General features: G+C 35.0%; 3 protein-coding genes across 5 annotated transcripts; 1 reads left to right on the top strand and 2 right to left on the bottom strand.

The window, feature by feature from the left end:
* The first annotated feature begins 483 nt into the window (after positions 1-483).
* LOC120253184 (B3 domain-containing protein LFL1-like) lies at positions 484-4,963 on the top strand. 3 transcript variants are annotated; one of them, XM_039261507.1, is made up of 6 exons: positions 484-792; positions 3,281-3,367; positions 3,494-3,594; positions 4,097-4,143; positions 4,230-4,306; positions 4,413-4,963. In XM_039261507.1, the coding sequence occupies exons 1-6, from the start codon at positions 658-660 to the stop codon at positions 4,617-4,619; spliced, it is 654 nt and encodes a 217-aa protein (XP_039117441.1). In that variant the 5' UTR covers positions 484-657; the 3' UTR covers positions 4,620-4,963. The 3 variants fall into 3 exon arrangements, with proteins under 3 accessions (XP_039117441.1, XP_039117440.1, XP_039117439.1); XM_039261506.1 differs by having other exon boundaries at positions 4,407-4,963; XM_039261505.1 differs by having other exon boundaries at positions 3,281-3,415.
* Positions 4,964-5,206: 243 nt separating this feature from the next.
* Positions 5,207-7,777, bottom strand: LOC120253173 (protein CHUP1, chloroplastic-like). Its single transcript, XM_039261492.1, has 4 exons — positions 7,452-7,777; positions 7,327-7,370; positions 6,461-7,234; positions 5,207-6,311 (listed from the first exon to the last, which is right to left on the bottom strand). The coding sequence occupies exons 1-4, from the start codon at positions 7,702-7,704 to the stop codon at positions 5,421-5,423; spliced, it is 1,962 nt and encodes a 653-aa protein (XP_039117426.1). The 5' UTR covers positions 7,705-7,777; the 3' UTR covers positions 5,207-5,420.
* Positions 7,778-12,036: 4,259 nt separating this feature from the next.
* LOC120253205 (secreted RxLR effector protein 161-like) lies at positions 12,037-12,540 on the bottom strand. Its single transcript, XM_039261530.1, has one exon. The coding sequence runs from the start codon at positions 12,538-12,540 to the stop codon at positions 12,037-12,039; it is 504 nt and encodes a 167-aa protein (XP_039117464.1).
* Between the last annotated feature and the right edge of the window lie 6,249 nt (positions 12,541-18,789).

Here is an 18,789-nt window from a genome sequence, read left to right as displayed (position 1 = left end):
ATTTAAAAGCCCGAAATTACCATATAACATTAAATATACATCCTCTTATTAACTGAAATTGGTCCAACTTAAGCAAGTGATTCCAAAGAGGTTTATTCTTTAAATCTCCTCGAATTTTTGTCCAAATTAGTTTAAAGCCAATAACTCTTCAAAAATCAGTTGTTTTTTTTAAACAAATATAATATAATGTTAGTAAATTATGGTTGTTCTCTATGTTTTTAATACAAGTAATTTATTATTTTTTTTTTAAAAAAAACAGAATGCTAATCATGAAAATATATAATTCTTAATGCAAAGAGACCTAAATAAAAATAAAATAAAAAAAAAAAATTCTCCATAAACTTTTCGCATTTAAGTCCTCCAAAAAAGACAAATTTAAAAAAAAAGGAAAAAAACTAGTCCTTGGGATTCACAGAGCGCTAACAACGGAAGTCTATATAAACACTGCCTTCATAACACACTGCACCGCAATCAGAGCTTTTCTAACACCTGGAGCTCCCAAACCCCATCTCATTTCTCTCTCTCTCTCTCTGAGCATCTTCTCTCAATTCACTTCATTAATGGCGTCTCTCACCACTCCCCTCATGGATTTTTCCGCCCCTTTCTCCCTATATAAGCCCTATTCATCCCCAGATCCTCCCCATCTGGTGGGACGCCATGGATGCGATGAGACCAAGCGCTGAGAGCTCCGAGATGGACATCAATGAGCGCCAGTTCCTCCACCGCATCAAGATTGCTGATGCGAAACGTGCGAATGCGTCGGCGATGGCCGCCGATCGCACTGATCCTTTTGTAAGACTCCGCCTCCTCTTCTTCTTCTTCTTCACAAATTCCTTTTTCCTTTTTTCCTTTTCTATTATTATTATTATTATTATTACTATTATTGTTTATTTGTTAGTAAAAATCCACAATTAGCCCTCAAAATATTCATGAATTTTTGTTCTGGTGTAGTGTAATTTTTTAAAAACGCTGCACTAACAAAATTAATTGGAAATAAATATTATTCTTATTTTTATAAAAATGTTATTTTTAATTATTTTTAAAATTTGGTAATATTAATAAATAATATTTAGTTAGTCGGTTTATTGATTTTTTTTTGGGTGTACTTTTTAAGAAAGCTTCACTTTGATCCTCTTTACAACACGTGGCTGCAGGTATATATACCGTGCTCGGATTATTTTTGTTTGCACTTGAGTCACATTCACTTATTAAAATTATATTTTGATGCATTAAATGACTAAAAATCAGGTTTTTAATTGCTCAAAACTCTTTTTTTTTTTTATGTTGATTTAAATGCGCAACTTTTTAACTTTTATTTTTTCAAAACTTTTTTTAACTTTTTAAACAATTTGCTTATTTTAAAATCAATCTTAAGAAATAAATTTGTATATATTTTGATAAGTGAATGGGGATTTAAGGATATGAAGAAAACAATCTTATTGTTATAAAGGCATAGTGGAAATTCTTTTTGACAAAGTTTTTGTAGTTTTTGACTCAGTTGAGGTGGTAGGAGAGTACAAAGATGAATAGATCTGTTTAGTTTATAAGAAGCAAAAGTAGATTTTTTTTATATAATTCAGGATTAAAATGATTTTTTTGTTGAGGAATAACAATAAACATTTGGCTATTGTGTAGTGTGGAGCACATTTGGTGACTACCTCCCATCTCCTGGACCTCCAGCAGTTTTATCTTTGTTATCTTGTTTTGTTTGCTCTCTCAGTTGTAATCTCAATTTCCACTTCTTTTATTTGCTCTCTGCTGCACAGTTGTATAGCCAATCTTTTATTTAGTTGTAATGCCAACTCCCGCCCTTTAGTTAGTTGTACTATGTAAAGCTCCTCCCGGGTGTTGTTTCGTCTTTTATTTTCAATGAATGATGAGAAGAAGGATTCTCACTCTATTAGTTATTCTTCATTTAGTTCTTGGTGTTTCAAGATTGCTAGGCCAGAAGAGAACTCTTGGCCTTTCCAATGAGCTCTTCCACTGTTTTTTTTACTGTTTTCTTTCATGGTCTTTGTTAGATAGATAAGAGGGATAGTGAAAGGGAGAGAACTATGACCAGGAAGGATTCAAGCATGAATGGATGCTACTGGTTGTTTTTCACCGTTTTATTAATAGTTTCAAAGCTAAGATCTAACCAATACTTGATCTACTTTACTCTGTGACAAACAGCTTTAGAGCAAAATGCATACAAGTTCAGAGTCCTTTTCTTATCCAATTAAAATCTCTCAAAATGGACTGCACTAAATGTAAAAAGTATTAGAGGTTTAACAAAAATGCGAAATTGAATCTGCTGGTTTTAAGATGTGAAGTTAAATGTATGAGTTTGCATTTTGAATGATCTCCTATGTATGAGTCATCTTTCACACAACTAAGAATTACTGTGTGGTTGAAGTAGGAAAAATGTGTTTGCTTGCATTATCATGCGGTGAAGAGGGTGAAGAAAGATGGCTTTAGTATATGATATTAGGAGAATTCAATATAGTCACTCAAAAACTTATATCCACACACAAAACACAGATTTTAATTCTCACCTTGTTTATATAATTTGAGGGTGTACCTGCAATACTTTGAACTTTTATTCATCTTGCTATTGCTGTCACAACTCTACGGAAAACAGAAAAGCCTTTCAGGAGAACTCATCACGTATACATATAGAAATGGACGCATTGAAGATTTCATGAGTGCTTAGGACCTATTAATGGCAGCTTTTCTCTGAAAAATCTGAGAGAAAAATCATTCTAAGATATATTTTTGCATTTATCATCTATCATTTAAAATAAAGAAAAACAGTCCGCCATCATAGGCCTAAGTCTTTGATATGATACATTGACATTGCTAACCTTGGGAGGATAGTTAAACTCCTATTTATTTATTTATAATACAGTACAATAGTTGGTTACTTCAAGTTATGCCCTTGATTTTAGAATCTACAAGGTCAGGAACTTTGTCATTGAATTTGAAAAACCATGGAAATAATGGGATGCACATAAACAAATGCGGTTATGCAAATACAGATGCTTAGGTTTCATTGAAATAGTCTTGAATTTTTTGGTTCAATATATTGATGTTTGTTTTTATTTAGTAATGGCAATAAAGAGCTCAATGCTTTCATTCATTAGCCTAAGAATCTGCTTACGGCTTACCCTTCTGGCAGGATTCAATTCTTGATATGAACAGAGTGGGAACTGTTTCTGACATAACATTTAACTGCATGAAATATTCAAAGATGTTGGTCTTACTGTGTTATTTGGTTAATTATTGCAAATATTTCTTGTAGCAAAATGTGGACGGATTGAGATTTGTCCTGCAAAAGGAACTTAAAAATAGCGATGTTGGTTCACTGGGAAGGATTGTGCTCCCGAAGGTCTGCAGTTTGTTGACACCCATAAATATATCGCTTCATATGGTTAAAGTACTATAATTTCTTGAATATCACCTAACAAAATATGCATTCCGTTACTATTCTTAATCATAAGAAATTCTGCCCCAGAGAGAAGCTGAAACTCGCCTCCCATCACTTGTTGCGAGGGGAGGCATCTCATTGATGATGGAAGATATTCATACCAAACAAGTCTGGGCTTTCAAATACAGGTTTAATCCATCAGTTTATGCTTTTTATGACCTTTTTATTGAAGAGAATTTAGAATAGGACCTTGTTATTACGAGAGGATGATGTCTTATTTTCATTTGATATCTTCTTTATATTTGGTGGAACTGCAGAAATACTGAAGCAGTTATGGTGCAACATACTTCCTCTTAATTAAAATTGTTAGATATATGAGGATGCTACCTTATGTGTTTGTATTATATTAGGCTAGTCCCTATATTACATGGCTGCTTAATATAGTTGTCTGTTGTTACTTTACCATATCCTACTTATACTCGCTATGGCTACCATACTTTGAGTTTAAGTGGGGATGATGAATATATTAGAACGTTTCCTCATGTGTTTGTATTATATTATGCTAGTCCCTAAATTAGATCATTACTAAAATTATCTCTAGCGTTCAGTGTTTTTTTTTTTTAATTATTATTATTATTTTGCAGTTCTTCTTGCAGTTTAAATTTGTTTTTTGGTTCTTGCCTCCTGTAGGTTTTGGCCAAACAACAAAAGCAGAATGTACATACTGGAGAATGCAGGTAAGCTCTTATCAATCATTCTTGACTTTTAGGCATGGACGCCTTCCATCTGTCCATTGTGAGCTAATCCGTGCATAATATATCAGGGGACTTTATCAAGAAACATGGTCTTCAGCCGGGTGATGTTATCATGATATACAAAAATGAAGAGAAGGATGGCTTTGTACTCCCCGGCCTTCAAAAGCTTTTGTTGATTTCCTATAATATTTACCCAGAAGCGTTAAATTATCATTTCTTGTTGATTGACTTGTTTGTGTTTTGAGATCAAGGTTATTCGAGCGAAGAAGGAAATCCATCAAGAACCATCTGCCAACGCTGATTATGATGGAGTTTTTGATACCATTGTGCCTGAGATCCCTGCTCCAACAGTGCGGTACTCAGAACTGTTTCAGCCATGCTCAGATGGAGTATACCCGGGATATGACTTAAATTGTGCATTCTTGTCAGACTTCTCTATGGGTTATCAGGATGAATAGGAACCCTTGTGAAAACTTTGTCCAATGATCTCTGATGACAATCTCCTTTGTGGTCTGAATAATTTCATATTCAAATGCTGACATGGGGATGTATGTGCTATAATTGGTTCTGAATATATACTAATAAGATTTGTGAAAGAACTGATATGCCAATGGAAGGCGAAAAATTAGTTTTTTTTTTGTTTTTTTGCTATACTATTTCAGATGTCAACGGTTATTCACTGAAATGGAATAGTTTTATCAAGTGGAGGACCATCTATCTTGCATTTACTCAGAGGCAGTTTCAGCAGTATATGCATTTTACGGTGCAAGAAGATGAACAAGGGAAGGTAGGCAAAACAAGGTGTCAGGTTTATCTTGTATTTAGATTGATAGCATGTTTTCCATTTGGACAAAAGTTCCATATTATAATGATTTAATCTTTATTTTCTGATCCTTGAATCAATGAATAAAGACTTGGTTTAGTTTACAAGCAGACTTGGTTCATTTAGTATTTTTTTTAAAATAAATAAATTTATATAGTAAATGTGTCTGTATTTCCTATATTTTCAATTTTGAGTGCAATTTATAGCAAATTTACTATCACATACAGAGCAATCCATAAATCTATCAAGCCATATAAAGTTCTTTCAAGTTGCATTATGGGACACACTGTTCACAATTGCTTGTCATGCTATCTGAGTATACATCCAACTAGTCACCTCTATCATACTCTGACCAACTATGTACATATATATAAGGCCTATGTAAGTAAGTATCACTGATATAAGCAACATGGTTCCTAGTAAAAGGTATAGACTATCATATAATACTGAGAGATGCTGTTCTCCTACTTGACTTAGATTTTCCATAGGGACTCTTCAAGGCTTTAGCTAATTTCTTCAGCTTAGTCTTCTCAGGAATTTCATTCTCTTCATCACCGGGTTGGTGGTCAGTTCTATATGAATCAATTGAATTATAGTCCCCGAATGTCTTTCGGTTGAAGAAATGAGATGTTCCGACATCACTCTTACAGCGTTCTTTAAGTCTTTCAAAATCAAGTCTCCTTGAATTAGATATATCCATAGAGGCCCTAACTGCATGTTTCTGATGTTTTTCATCTGCATGTGATTCCTTCCATGTTAATTGACTGCCATCTGAATGTTCTGCAGTGATACATGAAGATATACTATCATATGAGTCTCTTCTAAACAAGTCCTCTAACGAGCAAATTGAAATGGAACCTCTTCTCTCAGAATTGTTACAGCTTGCAGCAGATCTATCCGCTGAAGCAACCTTGTTCTCAGGGCTATCATTACCTAACACCAGCTTCTTCAGCTTGCTGAAAAGCTTCGATTTGCTCGGATGTCTAGTTTTTGTTGTTGGGGAGATATCCATCGAAGAAGCATCATCACATTCACCAGTGGATGTTTGTGATGATGAACAGCAATCTGAATCAAAGTCTAAGAGGCTCATGTTAGTGTCATGTCCATTTCCATATTCGAGTATAAGTTGTTTGGCTTTCTCTTCTGACTTTGGACTCAAACACTTGCTCAGATCCCTTGCTACCGTTCTCCCCGGCGAGGGTTGAAAATTTCTCATCTCATACCGCAGGCATGCATTTATCCATTTTAGGTACACCAGTTCCTCTACATCGGCGCAGCGATCTGTTTGGAGCTGCTCAATTTCGTTCTTCAATTTCTCATTCAATTCCTGAAGTCAAATGTATTGAATTATATGATAAACAAGAAAAGTCACAAGGTATATAGGCAATACTACTTTTAGTCATGAACCTCAGTAGAAATCACTCAAATAATCAAGATAAGTTCAACTGGTTAGCAATGAAAGTGCAAAGAACTCACAACTAGACTATCTTGACTGGAAGATTGAACCATTTGTGAGGACTCCAATCTCTTCACCAAGTCAGAATTCTCCTGAGCCAGCATTGAATTCACTCTTTTTAGATCAGCTACTTCATCTTCTAAATCCTTCAATCTCTTCTCAATCTCTGGATCCTTTCCCCCATCCTTGAGCTCTTTCTCTTGAAGCATGGTAACCCTTCTAAGAAGTTCAGCAATCTTCTCCTTAGCCACCTCTCCATCTAATCTCAGCTTCTTTTCCAACAAGTTAATCTTAGCCTCGGCCGCCTTGAGCTCATTCATCACTATCGAATAATCCGATAACTCCTCCCGGAGGTTCTTCTTCTCATCCTGCAAAGATTCAATCTTAAGAGACAATAACTGAGCCTCAACAGTGCTTATCTTCAGCCGGTTTTCAAGCTCTCCAATGACAGCATTCTGTTCCTTCAATCCATAGTACTCAATCAACTGAGTCTCAAGATCCCTTTCCCTTTCTTTGTAAGCATTCACCAAGTTCTTAAGATCATCAATTTCTTGCTTCAAAGCAATATACTCTTCACTCTCCAAACTCTTCAATGTTGGATTAACAGGGCTAATTCCAGAGTAATCCTCTTTCTGAGTCTCAAATTCCTCTGTCACAAGCTCATTGAATTCAGGCAAGAGAAATCCTTCATCATCCTCACAACTCTTCTTGTCTTCTGGAATTAGACTAACCACTGTAGTAGTAACACCAGTCTCCATGGCTGCACACTTGAGCATCTTCACTTGTTCTTCGCCCTAGAAAAATCAAAGGAACAAAATCATCAAAAATTCAGCATGAAACTTTGATAAATCAACAACCCGAACTCAAAAGGGGATTGATTCCTTACACTATTGGATGCAAAGATCTCATCCTTCAACCCACCAACACCACCTATCAAATCCATCGATCAAGGATCAAAACCAATCACACAAAGAGGAATTCGAGGAGTGATAATTCAATAGTGATGCATACCTGGAGATGAAGGTCTTCGAGGACAACGGCGACGAGGTCTGAGCTGAGTGAATAGGAATCCGGCGACGGTCAGCGCCAAACCTAATCCCAATTTGAGAATCAATGGTTGCATGTCCCTCTTGCCTCTCGCCAACAAAACCTCCATCCCTGCACTCCTATGAACACTTGAAGAAGAAGAAAGAGAAGAAGAAGAAGAAGAAGAAGGGAACCCTAGAGAGAGCATCTCCTCCTCCATGGTGATGGTGACCTCCATGGCGATGCTAATCGATGATCAGAGCTCATAGCTTGGCAGCGGAGGTCACGCTCTTTTCATATCGTAGTCAATGGTGGCAAGGCAAGCAAGGAACATGAATAGGATTTTTTTTTATAGATACACCCTTATAAAACTTAATAATTATATACAACCCCCACTAAAAAATGAAAATAATTTTATGATTGCATTCTTCATAGAATCATAGTGCCAATCAAAATCAAACCAATTTTCTTTTAAATCTTGGAGCAATATTGTTTTTACTTTTAGATATTATATGGAACATTATAAGGAGGGTACATGTTCAAATCCTGTCTCACACATAATAAGTGATTTGCTAACTTTATTATTTTAAAAAAAAATCACTAATAGTTTAGTAGTAATTTATTATAATATAAATAAAAAGGTGAGAGTTTGTTACTTTGCTCCTACAACATTATTTACGTATTTTATACTAAGATTAAATATAGTTTATTAGTATCATTTATTAGTCATAGTATAGATCATCTGTCAAAAGAATAATGTTTCCTTATTTCAAAAATTATATGACAAAAGTGATTTATCTGTTATCTAATAGTGCTTGTTAAAAAAAAATATTATAAATATTGGAATGCATATGTTTGCTAAATTTAAGAAAAATAAATAAATAATTTTGATATTATAAAATTCTGTGAGGTTGTTTCTATAAGAATTTGATGATGTGATATCTAATTATGTGTGTGAACTTGTGTTAGGTTTTGGACTTTAATGGTGGGCCGTGTCGCGTGGAGGTTTGAGAGACATCAGACAAAACAACAAAAAGGAAGCATTTATTTATTTATTTAATCAATTAATTATTTCTAAATATTCGAATCATTTATTTATTTAATCAAAAAAAAAAATTTAAATGAGATGAAGTGGACCAATAATTGTCTCATGTTTGGTCGTTCTATGTCTCTTTTATTTCCCTTTCTCCCTCACGAGCACCTCGCCAACCCAAAAAACGTTTATTTTGTTCTTCTTTCTTTTTTAAATATTTTTAATTTGCACATTTTAAATAGATTAAGATTTATGTTATATATTAATGTGATAATTAACTTATCAATCTAAAGGTTGGTTAAAGTGATGTAGATTTAGGTTTCTTAATTAAGAAATTTCGAGTTTAAACTTGTATATGTAAAAAAAACACATGATTGAAAAAATCTATCATTTTATACACTCCTGGTATTTTACCCTGAGAAATCAATAAGTTAAAAAACAGATAATTTTTATTTTTTATTTCTAATTAAAGAGTAATTTTTTAAGTTTTTTTTTTAAATAAATGTGGATAAACCATTATTTTATTGAATTAAAGGCACAATATGAAATAGAAGATAAATCCTCTCACCATCAGTGAGGAATAGAATAAAAGTTTTGTAAATGATATTTTTTATTAATGTTGTGATTTTTTTTTGGATGAAAGTGAATAAACTTTCATGATTAAGATGTAAACAGTTATAAAACTTACAAATTAAAAATAGAGTAAATTGCCTCCTCCACTAGGGGTGTGAATTATTGTCTTTATTAGTTATTTCAAAATATTGCACATACAAGATAAAACCGCCTTATACAGAGGTGACAACAGGCTAACAATACAAAAGAAAACAACAAAAGAATAGTAAATATCAATGACATTCACGAAATAATCCACAATAAATATTACTCTAAAAAAACAATCTCTTTATTTACTATATATATATATATATATATATATATATATATATATATATATATATATATATATTTCCTCCAACTAGTGATTTGGTTGTTTGTTTTATTTAGTTTTTATTGTAAAAACTTATTATTATATTTATCATATATAAATTAAATATTAGAGAACATAAGCACTATGCTAATATATAGAAGAGTACACTCCCCCTCCTATTTAGATTAGTCATTTGTGGACGCTCTATGCATCAGTAGATGATGAATGGCCTTGAACTCACTGAGAATGCCACTTGTATATATGTATATAAACACACAATTAAAGATTGATTGAACTCACTGACAATGACACTTGAGAATGTACTAATGACTGAAGGAAAAAGGAGTTGTACGTGGTATTAATTAGCGTGCCAAGTTAGATAATCAAATGAATTAATTAGTGGTCCTAGTTAATTAGTGGTAATAGTGAATTCCAGATTGTTCATTGGCCTTCTAGTGAGACTGGGACTGCTGCTCTCTGATGCATTCATGAACATTGTTCATAATCTGCATTAAATGTTTAGAAATTAACTTGATTGGCTGGAGTTTCTCAAAATCAGCTCAAAGTCTTTGAGTAATAAATAAATTTGCAAGTTTTTCTTGTATTTGGTGTCCTTACAAACTAACTTCTAATCATAAACTTATTTTTTATAAACATTTTTAAGGGTTTAATAAAATTTAAATTTTATTTAGAATTTCAGAAAAGATTCATATAATTGATCCAAAATAGTTGGAATTACTGCTTGCTAGCGAGAATAGTCAATAAAAACTTGCTGTTAATTATGACTTTTAAGAGAGTGATTGTATAGATGGATATACTCTGAAAAGAAAAAATATATATTTATTAAGGTACTTACTTCTATAGAAGAAGAAAATAATTCAAAAGGTAAGAAAAAAATTATCTACCAATCAATTTATAATACACGGCTCAACTCAACTTACATGTTTGAGAACATAATTGTCACAGTATAAGATTTATAGGAATAAGTATTGTCATGTTAAAATTTTAACATGACAATACATTTTGATATATTTTATTAATATATTATATTTATTCAATAGTTTTATATATAATACACACAATATAAATCACATATATCAGCTAACAATATTTGAAACACAATATAAATCACATATATCAGCTAACAATATTTGAAAACCTAGTCTAACAGATCAGCAAACACGGTTTGATGGCTTTTTAATTATAAATGTCATCTTCTTAAAGCATGCACCGTGGTTTGATTAACACCACTTTTTTTTCTTCTTTTCCTTGATCCTTCTTCATCTTTTGTAAGGATGCCTAATCTCCTCTTGTGGCTATGATGCATCCAAATTTTGTTATTTTGAACATTTTTCTAAAAATTTGTACTCATCTTTTCTAAGAAACTCCAAGTGATTTATTTATTTAAAAATAAAAATAAAAATAGACAAATAAATCATATATACAACAAAGTTGGCATCTTTGGCTGGTACAAGAAGAAAGAGTTATATAAAACTCTACAACCAACAAGCACATATATATATATATATATATATAGAACATGAGTGAGATAACATTCATGCAATCAAAACAATATTATAAGTGAAAGAATAGTACTTAATTGGAACACCAACAAGACTGAACTTAAAAAATATATGTAGAAGAAGAAGAAGAGAGTTAGTGATATATATATAAGATGACACACCAAAAAAAAAATATAGAAGGGAAAGAAGAGTACAGAATTAAGAGAACATTAAAAAGACTGAACTTAAAACATAGAAGAAGGAGAAGGAGAAGAAGAAGAAGAGAGTTAGTGATGAATAAGATGACAGACAGAGAAGTGAGCACACATAGGTTCAAGCATGAACTCCCAAGATCTCCCTGTTTGGATCGAGAGCAAGGATGAGCAACCAGCACACTTGGGATGGACCTGATTTCTAGAATTGACACTCAATTCTCACTTAATTGTATTACAACATAATCATACAATGATAACAAAGTGAATGAGAAAGAAGACTGATGTATTTCACACTCAATAATTCACTGCATTTCATTCAATTAAACATCAGGCATTTATACAAACACCTAGCAGACCAACCATCATGGTCGCACAGTACAGAGCAAGAGAACACTCAAAATTAACTCAACATTACAGACAAACACAATTACATATATATTTAAGCATCCCCAGATGCAATACAAACAAATGCATTCAGTTAAACAACTTCCAATTCTTCCTCATTTTCGGTCCTGACAAGCAACGCAAGAAAGCTGAATTCCTGGAGACAAGATGCGCACCAAAACCTGGAATCCTGGAAGCGACCTGGAGCTGCGGTAGTGCGTTCATTGGGATCTGATCAGAAATCTCCAACATACTCCCCTTGATCAGATAATTCTCCAACTCCTAGCTTCTATGTGAATGAACTAAACTTGATTCTGGACAGGGCTTTAGTAAATACATCTGCTAACTGATCGTCAGTACCACAATGCTTCACATTAATTAAGCCACTCTTTATAAGGTCCCGAATAAAATGAAAATGGGTATCAATGTGTTTCGTTCGCCCATGGTGTATAGGATTCCTGGCGATAGAAAGTGCTGATGAATTGTCACAGAGAATCACACTTGAGTCCTCCTACTTCTCATTTAGATCTTCTAGAAGACGACGAAGCCACACAACCTCGCATGTGGCAGCCGTCAATGAAATGTACTCTGCTTCAGTGCTTGAAAGAGCAGTGATTGACTGCTTCTTCGAACACCAAGCTATAACACCAGAGCCTAGTGAAAATACCCACCCTGAGGTGCTTTTCCGGTCATCTTGAGATCCTCCCCAGTCATTGTCAGAGTACCCCAACAATTTGAAATTTTCTCCCTTCTTGTAATGAATCCCAAAGCCGATCGTTCCTTTAACATAACTAAGGATTCGCTTTACTGCCCCTAAATGATGTACACTCGGTGAATGCATGAACCGAGCAACCATTGAAACAGCAAACATAATATCGGGCCGTGAGTGGGTGAAGTAGAGCAGAGCACCAACTAATTTTCTATATCTCTGTGGATCTGTTTTCTCAGAGTTGTCCTGAAGACAGAGCTTTTCATTTGAATTCATTGGGGTATCCACTTCCCTGCAATTTTCCATCCCTGACCTGAGCAAGAGATCCCCTGCATACTTCTTTTGTGATATGAAAACATATCCATTCCTCTATATCACCTCCAACCCGAGAAAGAACCTCATCGGTCCCATATCAGTCATCTCAAAAGTCTTCAACATATTTTCTTTGAACTCAATCAAAGACTCCTTTGAAGACCCCATGTATAAAATGTCATCAACATATAAGCAAAGTAAGAGAACATCAGAATTACCTTGCATCTTGGAGTATACAGTGGGTTCATTGCTACTTCGAGTGAAACCCAATTGTGAAAAATGAGTGTCTATACGACTATACCAAGCCCTGGGTGCTTGACGTAATCCATATAGAGCTTTATGAAGACGATACACGTCTTCCTTCTTCTCACTTACAGCGAACCCCTCTGGTTGCATAACGTACACCTCTTCCATGAGATCTCCGTTTAGAAATGCGGATTTTACATCCAGTTGATAAATTCTCCATTCCTTTTGTGCTCCTATGGATAAGAACAGTCGCACAGTCTCCATTCGAGCGACTGGAGAGAAAACTTCTTCGAAATCAATTCCCTCTCGCTGTGAGTAGCCTTTAGCCACGATACGAGCTTTTCTTTTTAATAGTGAGCCATCTGGATTGAATTTTGACTTGAAGATCCACTTCAGTCCTATTGCTTTCTTTCCTTCTGGAAGAGCAGTTAGATGCCATGTTTGATTCTTTGTTATGGCATTCATCTCCTCCTTCATGGCCGTAATCCATTCCTCACTCCTTGCAGCTTCTTCGTAAGATGAAGGGTCCCCTCCAGAAAGGGCTAGAGAGCAAGAGCTATAGAGATCACTGAGATTTCTATACCTCGTTGGAGCGCCACCGTCTTCTCCGACCACTGATTCTTCTTCTCTGAAATTAGAAGAGAACTGAAGATGTGAATCAGCCCGTTCATCAGTCTGATCGAACGGTTGAGGTATATTTTCTTTTCTGTTAAGAGATGTCACTCGCTCCTCACGTGCTGCTGCTGCATAAGTTGAGGTAGCTGAGTCAGCACAGCTGGACCAATCCCAGCTCTTTTCTTCAAAGAACCGGATATCCTTGCTGACGTGTACGCGCTTTGAATCAGGATCAATGATCCGATAGGCCTTCGACCGATCGCAGTATCCAATCAGCACTCCGGGTCGTGACTTGGCGTCAAACTTGGACCGCTGCATCGGGTCAACAAAGGCGTAGACCAGACAACCAAACACCCTGAAATGGTCAACTGATGGCTTCTCACCGGTCAAAGCTTCAAACGGAGTTCGGAACTTCACCGCCGATGTTGTAGATCAATTAAGGATGTAAACCGCCATTGCCACAGCCTCTGCCCAGTACTCTGACGGCACCTTCTTCTCTTTCAGCATGGTTCGAGCCATTTCCGTCACTATTCTGTTCTTGCGTTCGGCGACGCCATTTTGCTGGGGGTTTGTGGAGCTAATAGTTGGTGGTGTACTCCGGCGAGCTTGCAGAAAGCTTCAAATTCATTGGATATAAATTCGCCTCCGCGATCAGTGCGCAGAACCTTGACTTGGGATGAGTATTGTTTCTCCACCAGAAGCTTAAACTGCTTGAAGAGCTGAAAGGTTTCTGATTTTCGGTGAATAAAGTACACCCAACTGTACCTAGAGAAGTCATCAGTCAGTAGGAGAAAGTAAGAGTTACCTCCGATGGATGTTGCTTTGATTGGGCCTACAAGGTCGCCATGGATTAATTCTAATGGTACGGATGCTCACTTTGCTTGGCCTTTGGGAAACACAGAGCGAGCTTGCTTCCCTTGTGAGCATGCTTCACATGAGTTCACACTTGTGATCTTCGATAAGCCAGACACCAGACCCTATTCTGATATTTGTTTCAGGTACTTCTTGTTTATGTGCCCATACCTCTTATGCCAGAGATCAGAGGCTTCATCTTCCCCTTGTGCTAAGTTTGCAAAATCAACGTCATTAGCTTGTAGAGGAAACAACCTGTTAGGAGTCATGGCCACCTGAGCGACTTGTGCCTTGGTTTCAGTCTCCTTGATATTACAGATTCCTCTAGCAAACTCGATGTCAAACCCAGCATTCATCATTTGACCGACACTCAAAAGATTATGAGTTAAATTTGGTACATACTGGACATCGTTCAAGATAGTAGTCTTTCCTCTGCTTGAACAGAGTGTTACCTTGCCGATGCCTTCGACTTTGAGAACCTTTCCATCCCCGACTCTGATGGAATGACTTGGTGTGGTAGCTATGCTCTGGAACAAGTCTTTCTCGCCTGACATATGGTTAGAGCAACCACTGTCAATTAGCCATAATCCTCCTTTTTGTTTTAGTTCTTCACCGATAGCCATAAAAGCCACTTCTTCTCCTTCCTTTGGCTTCTCTTCCTTCACAACATTAGCTTCCCTGTTTCTATACCAACATTGGGCTTTTACATGCCCAAACTTCTTGCAAACAAAGCATTGTACTCCCTTATGGGATTTGTTAAATTCTGCAGAGAAACTGGGTTCAGTGCGAGCTGGGTCACTGCTTCTACCACGCCCGCGTCCCCTTCCTCTGGGAGAGAAGCCTCGGCCTCTTCCTCTCCCTCTATTTGAATGCTCAGTAACATGAGCACTTCCTCTGCCTGCATACAATGCCTTCTCTCCTTCATGTTGATTTGCTTCAATATTTAATATAGTTTCATGATTTTTCAGTGAGCTTCTCAATTGCTCAACTGATATTGTATTTAAGTCCTTTGCTTCTATGATCGAGTGAATGGCCTGTGAGAACTTGGGAGTCAAACTTCTAAGTATTTTGGATACTACTGCCTTTTGAGGGAGGTCCTGCTTCAAGACTCTGATTTGGTAGACTATGTCTAATACCCTGCTCACGAAGTCCTGAACACTCTCACCATGCTTCATTTTGATGACATCAAACTCCCTTTGAAGAGCATGAAGCTGCATAGTGGAGTTGTCTGAGTCTCCCTGGAACTCAGTCTTTATAGTGTCCCATGCCTCCTTAGCTGTCTTGGCTTCAGAGATCCTTACCAGTATCCTTGCATCAAGTGCTCGCTGGATTAAATACATGGCTTTGGCATCCTTTTTGAGGCTATCATTGATTCTAGTAGTAGCATCTCCTTCTTCACTGAATCCCTTCTCCACCAATTTCCATAGATCCTTTGATCTAAACATGGTTTTCATCATCAATGCCCAAAGGTTGTAGTTTTCACCTTTGAAATAAGGAACTTCAGAATCTTTTGCTGAAGAGGAGCTAGACATCCTTGTCTGAATTTAATAACTATCTCTGATACCACTGTTTGGATCGAGAGCAAGGATGAGCAACCAGCACACTTGGGATGGACCTGATTTCTAGAATTGACACTCAATTCTCACTTAATTGTATCACAACATAATCATACAATGATAACAAAGTGAATGAGAAAGAAGACTGATGTATTTCACACTCAATAATTCACTGCATTTCATTCAATTAAACATCAGGCATTTATACAAACACCTAGCAGACCAACCATCATGGCCGCACAGTACAGAGCAAGAGAACACTCAAAATTAACTCAACATTACAGACAAACACAATTACATATATATTTAAGCATCCCCAGATGCAATACAAACAAATGCATTCAGTTAAACAACTTCCAATTCTTCCTCGTTTTCGGTCCTGACAAGCAACGCAAGAAAGCTAAATTCCTGGAGACAAGATGGGCACCAAAACCTGGAATCCTGGAAGCGACCTGGAGCTGCGGTAGTGCGTTCATTGGGATCTGATCAGAAATCTCCAACACTCCCATGCATGAAAACACCATGTGTGCTCACTCTCTTCTGTCATCCTTCTTCCACTTCTATCTCTTTTCCTATATATAATTAATTAGCACACAAGCTACATATTGATGAGTAACGAAGTGATAAACATCGGAGATTAGCGGGAGAGAACATGTCTTGTATAAATTAATGTAATTATAATTAAGTCAATTTAGTTATGAATTTATGAAGAGAGCATATTGGTTGCAAGCCCTAAGTGGATAATTGGTGATATATTGTCATAAAAATCATATTTGCTTATATACCGAACTTACGAATTTTACGAAAATATATATTGATTTTTTTTTCTCAAAATAAATATAAAGAAAAAGATAAAAAATAGTTTAGGCCTTTTTTATAAAACTTTTTAGTTAACTTCTGATATGAGAGAATAAAAATACAAATTACAATGATTTATGGAGCGAGGTTTATAAACAAAAACATTTCACAATAGCATGTAATTATTACAAGGGATTACAAACAAAAACCTTAATTTATAAAAATCAATATTTTAATATAATTTTGATCCTAATAATGAAAAAATAAAATGATCTTATTATATATAGTTATTAAAAAAATTAGAAGTGAAAATAGTTTGAATACTTGTATAAGCAAAAAACATTCGCTAAGAAAAATAGTTTGAAAATAGTTCATCCATATTGATTTAACCCGTGACTCCTATAAAATTAACATGTCAAAGAAAAAAAATAAAAAATAAAAAAATAAAAAATAAAACTCATATTATTAGTCAAACTAATGTAATTTGGTTAACTGAAATCTTTTGGTAGTCAAATTTTACACCTAAACTTACATGCAAGTAAAGAAAACTCTAGCATGCAATGGAGGAGGATTAACAAGAAAACTTAAAACACCGACAAGATTAGGCTTAAAAAAAATGCAAAAGAAAAGAAGAGAAAAGAAAAGAAAATAAAAGAAAAAATCCATAAGGGAATTGGTAGTGGGTGACAGATAGAGAAATGAGCACACATAGTCCCATGCATGACTCCCTCCCATGCAAAGAAAACACCATTTGTGCTCACTCTCTTCTGTCACCCTCCTTTAAACCCCTTCCACTATTCTTCCTAACTCTCTCTTTGTGTGTGTGTGTACATGTGTATGGGTGAGAGTGAGTGAATGAGTGAGTGAGAGAGTGTGTGTGAGAGAGGGAGAGAGAGACAGAGAGATTAATTCAGTTGTAAGTAGTTGAGTGGATGGATGGAATGGAAGAAGGTTAGATGGTGTTTATATAGGAGGAGAATGAGGACTTAAATGGCCAAATCTATTTGCATGGAATAATCAAGTGATTTGCATCTCAACTGAGTTCTCTTTATCATTTAAAAAACAACCATTTTTTTTTCCATGCATTTCATAATCCCACAGTACTTTTCTCTCTCAATTATTCACCTCTTTGATGCATTCTGTTTTTCTTTCTTTTTTTTGTTCCCTTTTCTTTTGTGTTTGTAGATAAATCATAAAATTTTGGAAAAAGAGAGTGAAGAACAAAAGGGCGCTATATATGATGCATCTTTTCCTCTCTATAAAGATGTTGGAGAATAAACATAAATATACATGAACTTGAAAATGGCTTCTCTTTTGAGAAGGGAGAGTCATCAGAAGTATCAATACGGATGGCACTATGTAGCACTGCATGCTTATTATATTGGTCTATCTTCAATTATTATGAACTTATTGGAGGGAGCTAGAGAAAGAGAATCAAGGAGATGAGGAAAATGGATTCTAAAGAACATTGTTTGGAAAGCAAATAATTAGGTGAAAAATTCTCCTAAAATTAATATCTCTATTAAATTAATTAAACAAAGTTAAAAAAAAAAAAGTCTTTCATGTTTTTGATGTCATGACGTCTTTATTCCGGTTGGTTGATACTTCTTATCAAGCATGCATGCTTTTCATTATATATATATATATATATATAAAACTAAGCTAATAGTTCATGTATAACAAATTAACATTTATATATATATACTTCATCACAAACCACTCTTATTAGTTTTTATCCATATATATATATATATATTGTGAAACATTTCCCTTTTCGGTGGGGGACAGTACATGCATCTCTAGAAAAAGCATTGAGAATTTTTCTTTTCTCAGTGTGGGCAATAAGAATGAAAAGTTGAAAACTTTGTTCAAGAGAACCCATCCTTTATTAATATTCTTATTGAATAGTTTATATTCATGATAGATTAGATGCATTCAAAGAATGTCAAATATAGTGGCTAAATTGCCGGCTTTGGTAGCTCTAATTCTTCAAACAGAAAAATACTCAAAACTATCATAACTAAATCAGTGTAAAATTAGCTAATGAAATTGAATTGTATATATATATTTCGGATATATTTTTTTTTGTCAAAAAAAAAAATATTTCGAATAAAGTGGATGAATCATGAGCATATATTATTTTTTTTTTAAAAAAAAGAAAGATTCAAGAGTTACA

Source organism: Dioscorea cayenensis, chromosome 26, assembly GCF_009730915.1.
Source record: "Dioscorea cayenensis subsp. rotundata cultivar TDr96_F1 chromosome 26, TDr96_F1_v2_PseudoChromosome.rev07_lg8_w22 25.fasta, whole genome shotgun sequence".
Classification (NCBI taxonomy): domain Eukaryota; kingdom Viridiplantae; phylum Streptophyta; class Magnoliopsida; order Dioscoreales; family Dioscoreaceae; genus Dioscorea; species Dioscorea cayenensis.
Note: the sequence above shows the minus strand (reverse complement) of the source record. Positions and strands in the feature narration are given on the sequence as shown.

Coding starts and splice junctions, on each gene's coding strand:
- LOC120253173 (XM_039261492.1), bottom strand. CDS start 7,704: ATGGAGGTCACCATCACCATGGAGGAGGAGATGCTCTCTCTAGGGTTC. Junction 7,371..7,451: donor TCGAAGACCTTCATCTCCAG/GTATGCATCACT, acceptor TGGATTTGATAG/GTGGTGTTGGTGGGTTGAAG. Junction 6,312..6,460: donor CCAGTCAAGATAGTCTAGTT/GTGAGTTCTTTG, acceptor ATTTGACTTCAG/GAATTGAATGAGAAATTGAA.
- LOC120253205 (XM_039261530.1), bottom strand. CDS start 12,540: ATGGAAAATTGCAGGGAAGTGGATACCCCAATGAATTCAAATGAAAAG.
- LOC120253184 (XM_039261505.1), top strand. CDS start 658: ATGGATGCGATGAGACCAAGCGCTGAGAGCTCCGAGATGGACATCAAT. Junction 793..3,280: donor CCGATCGCACTGATCCTTTT/GTAAGACTCCGC, acceptor TATTTCTTGTAG/CAAAATGTGGACGGATTGAG. Junction 3,595..4,096: donor GTCTGGGCTTTCAAATACAG/GTTTAATCCATC, acceptor TGCCTCCTGTAG/GTTTTGGCCAAACAACAAAA.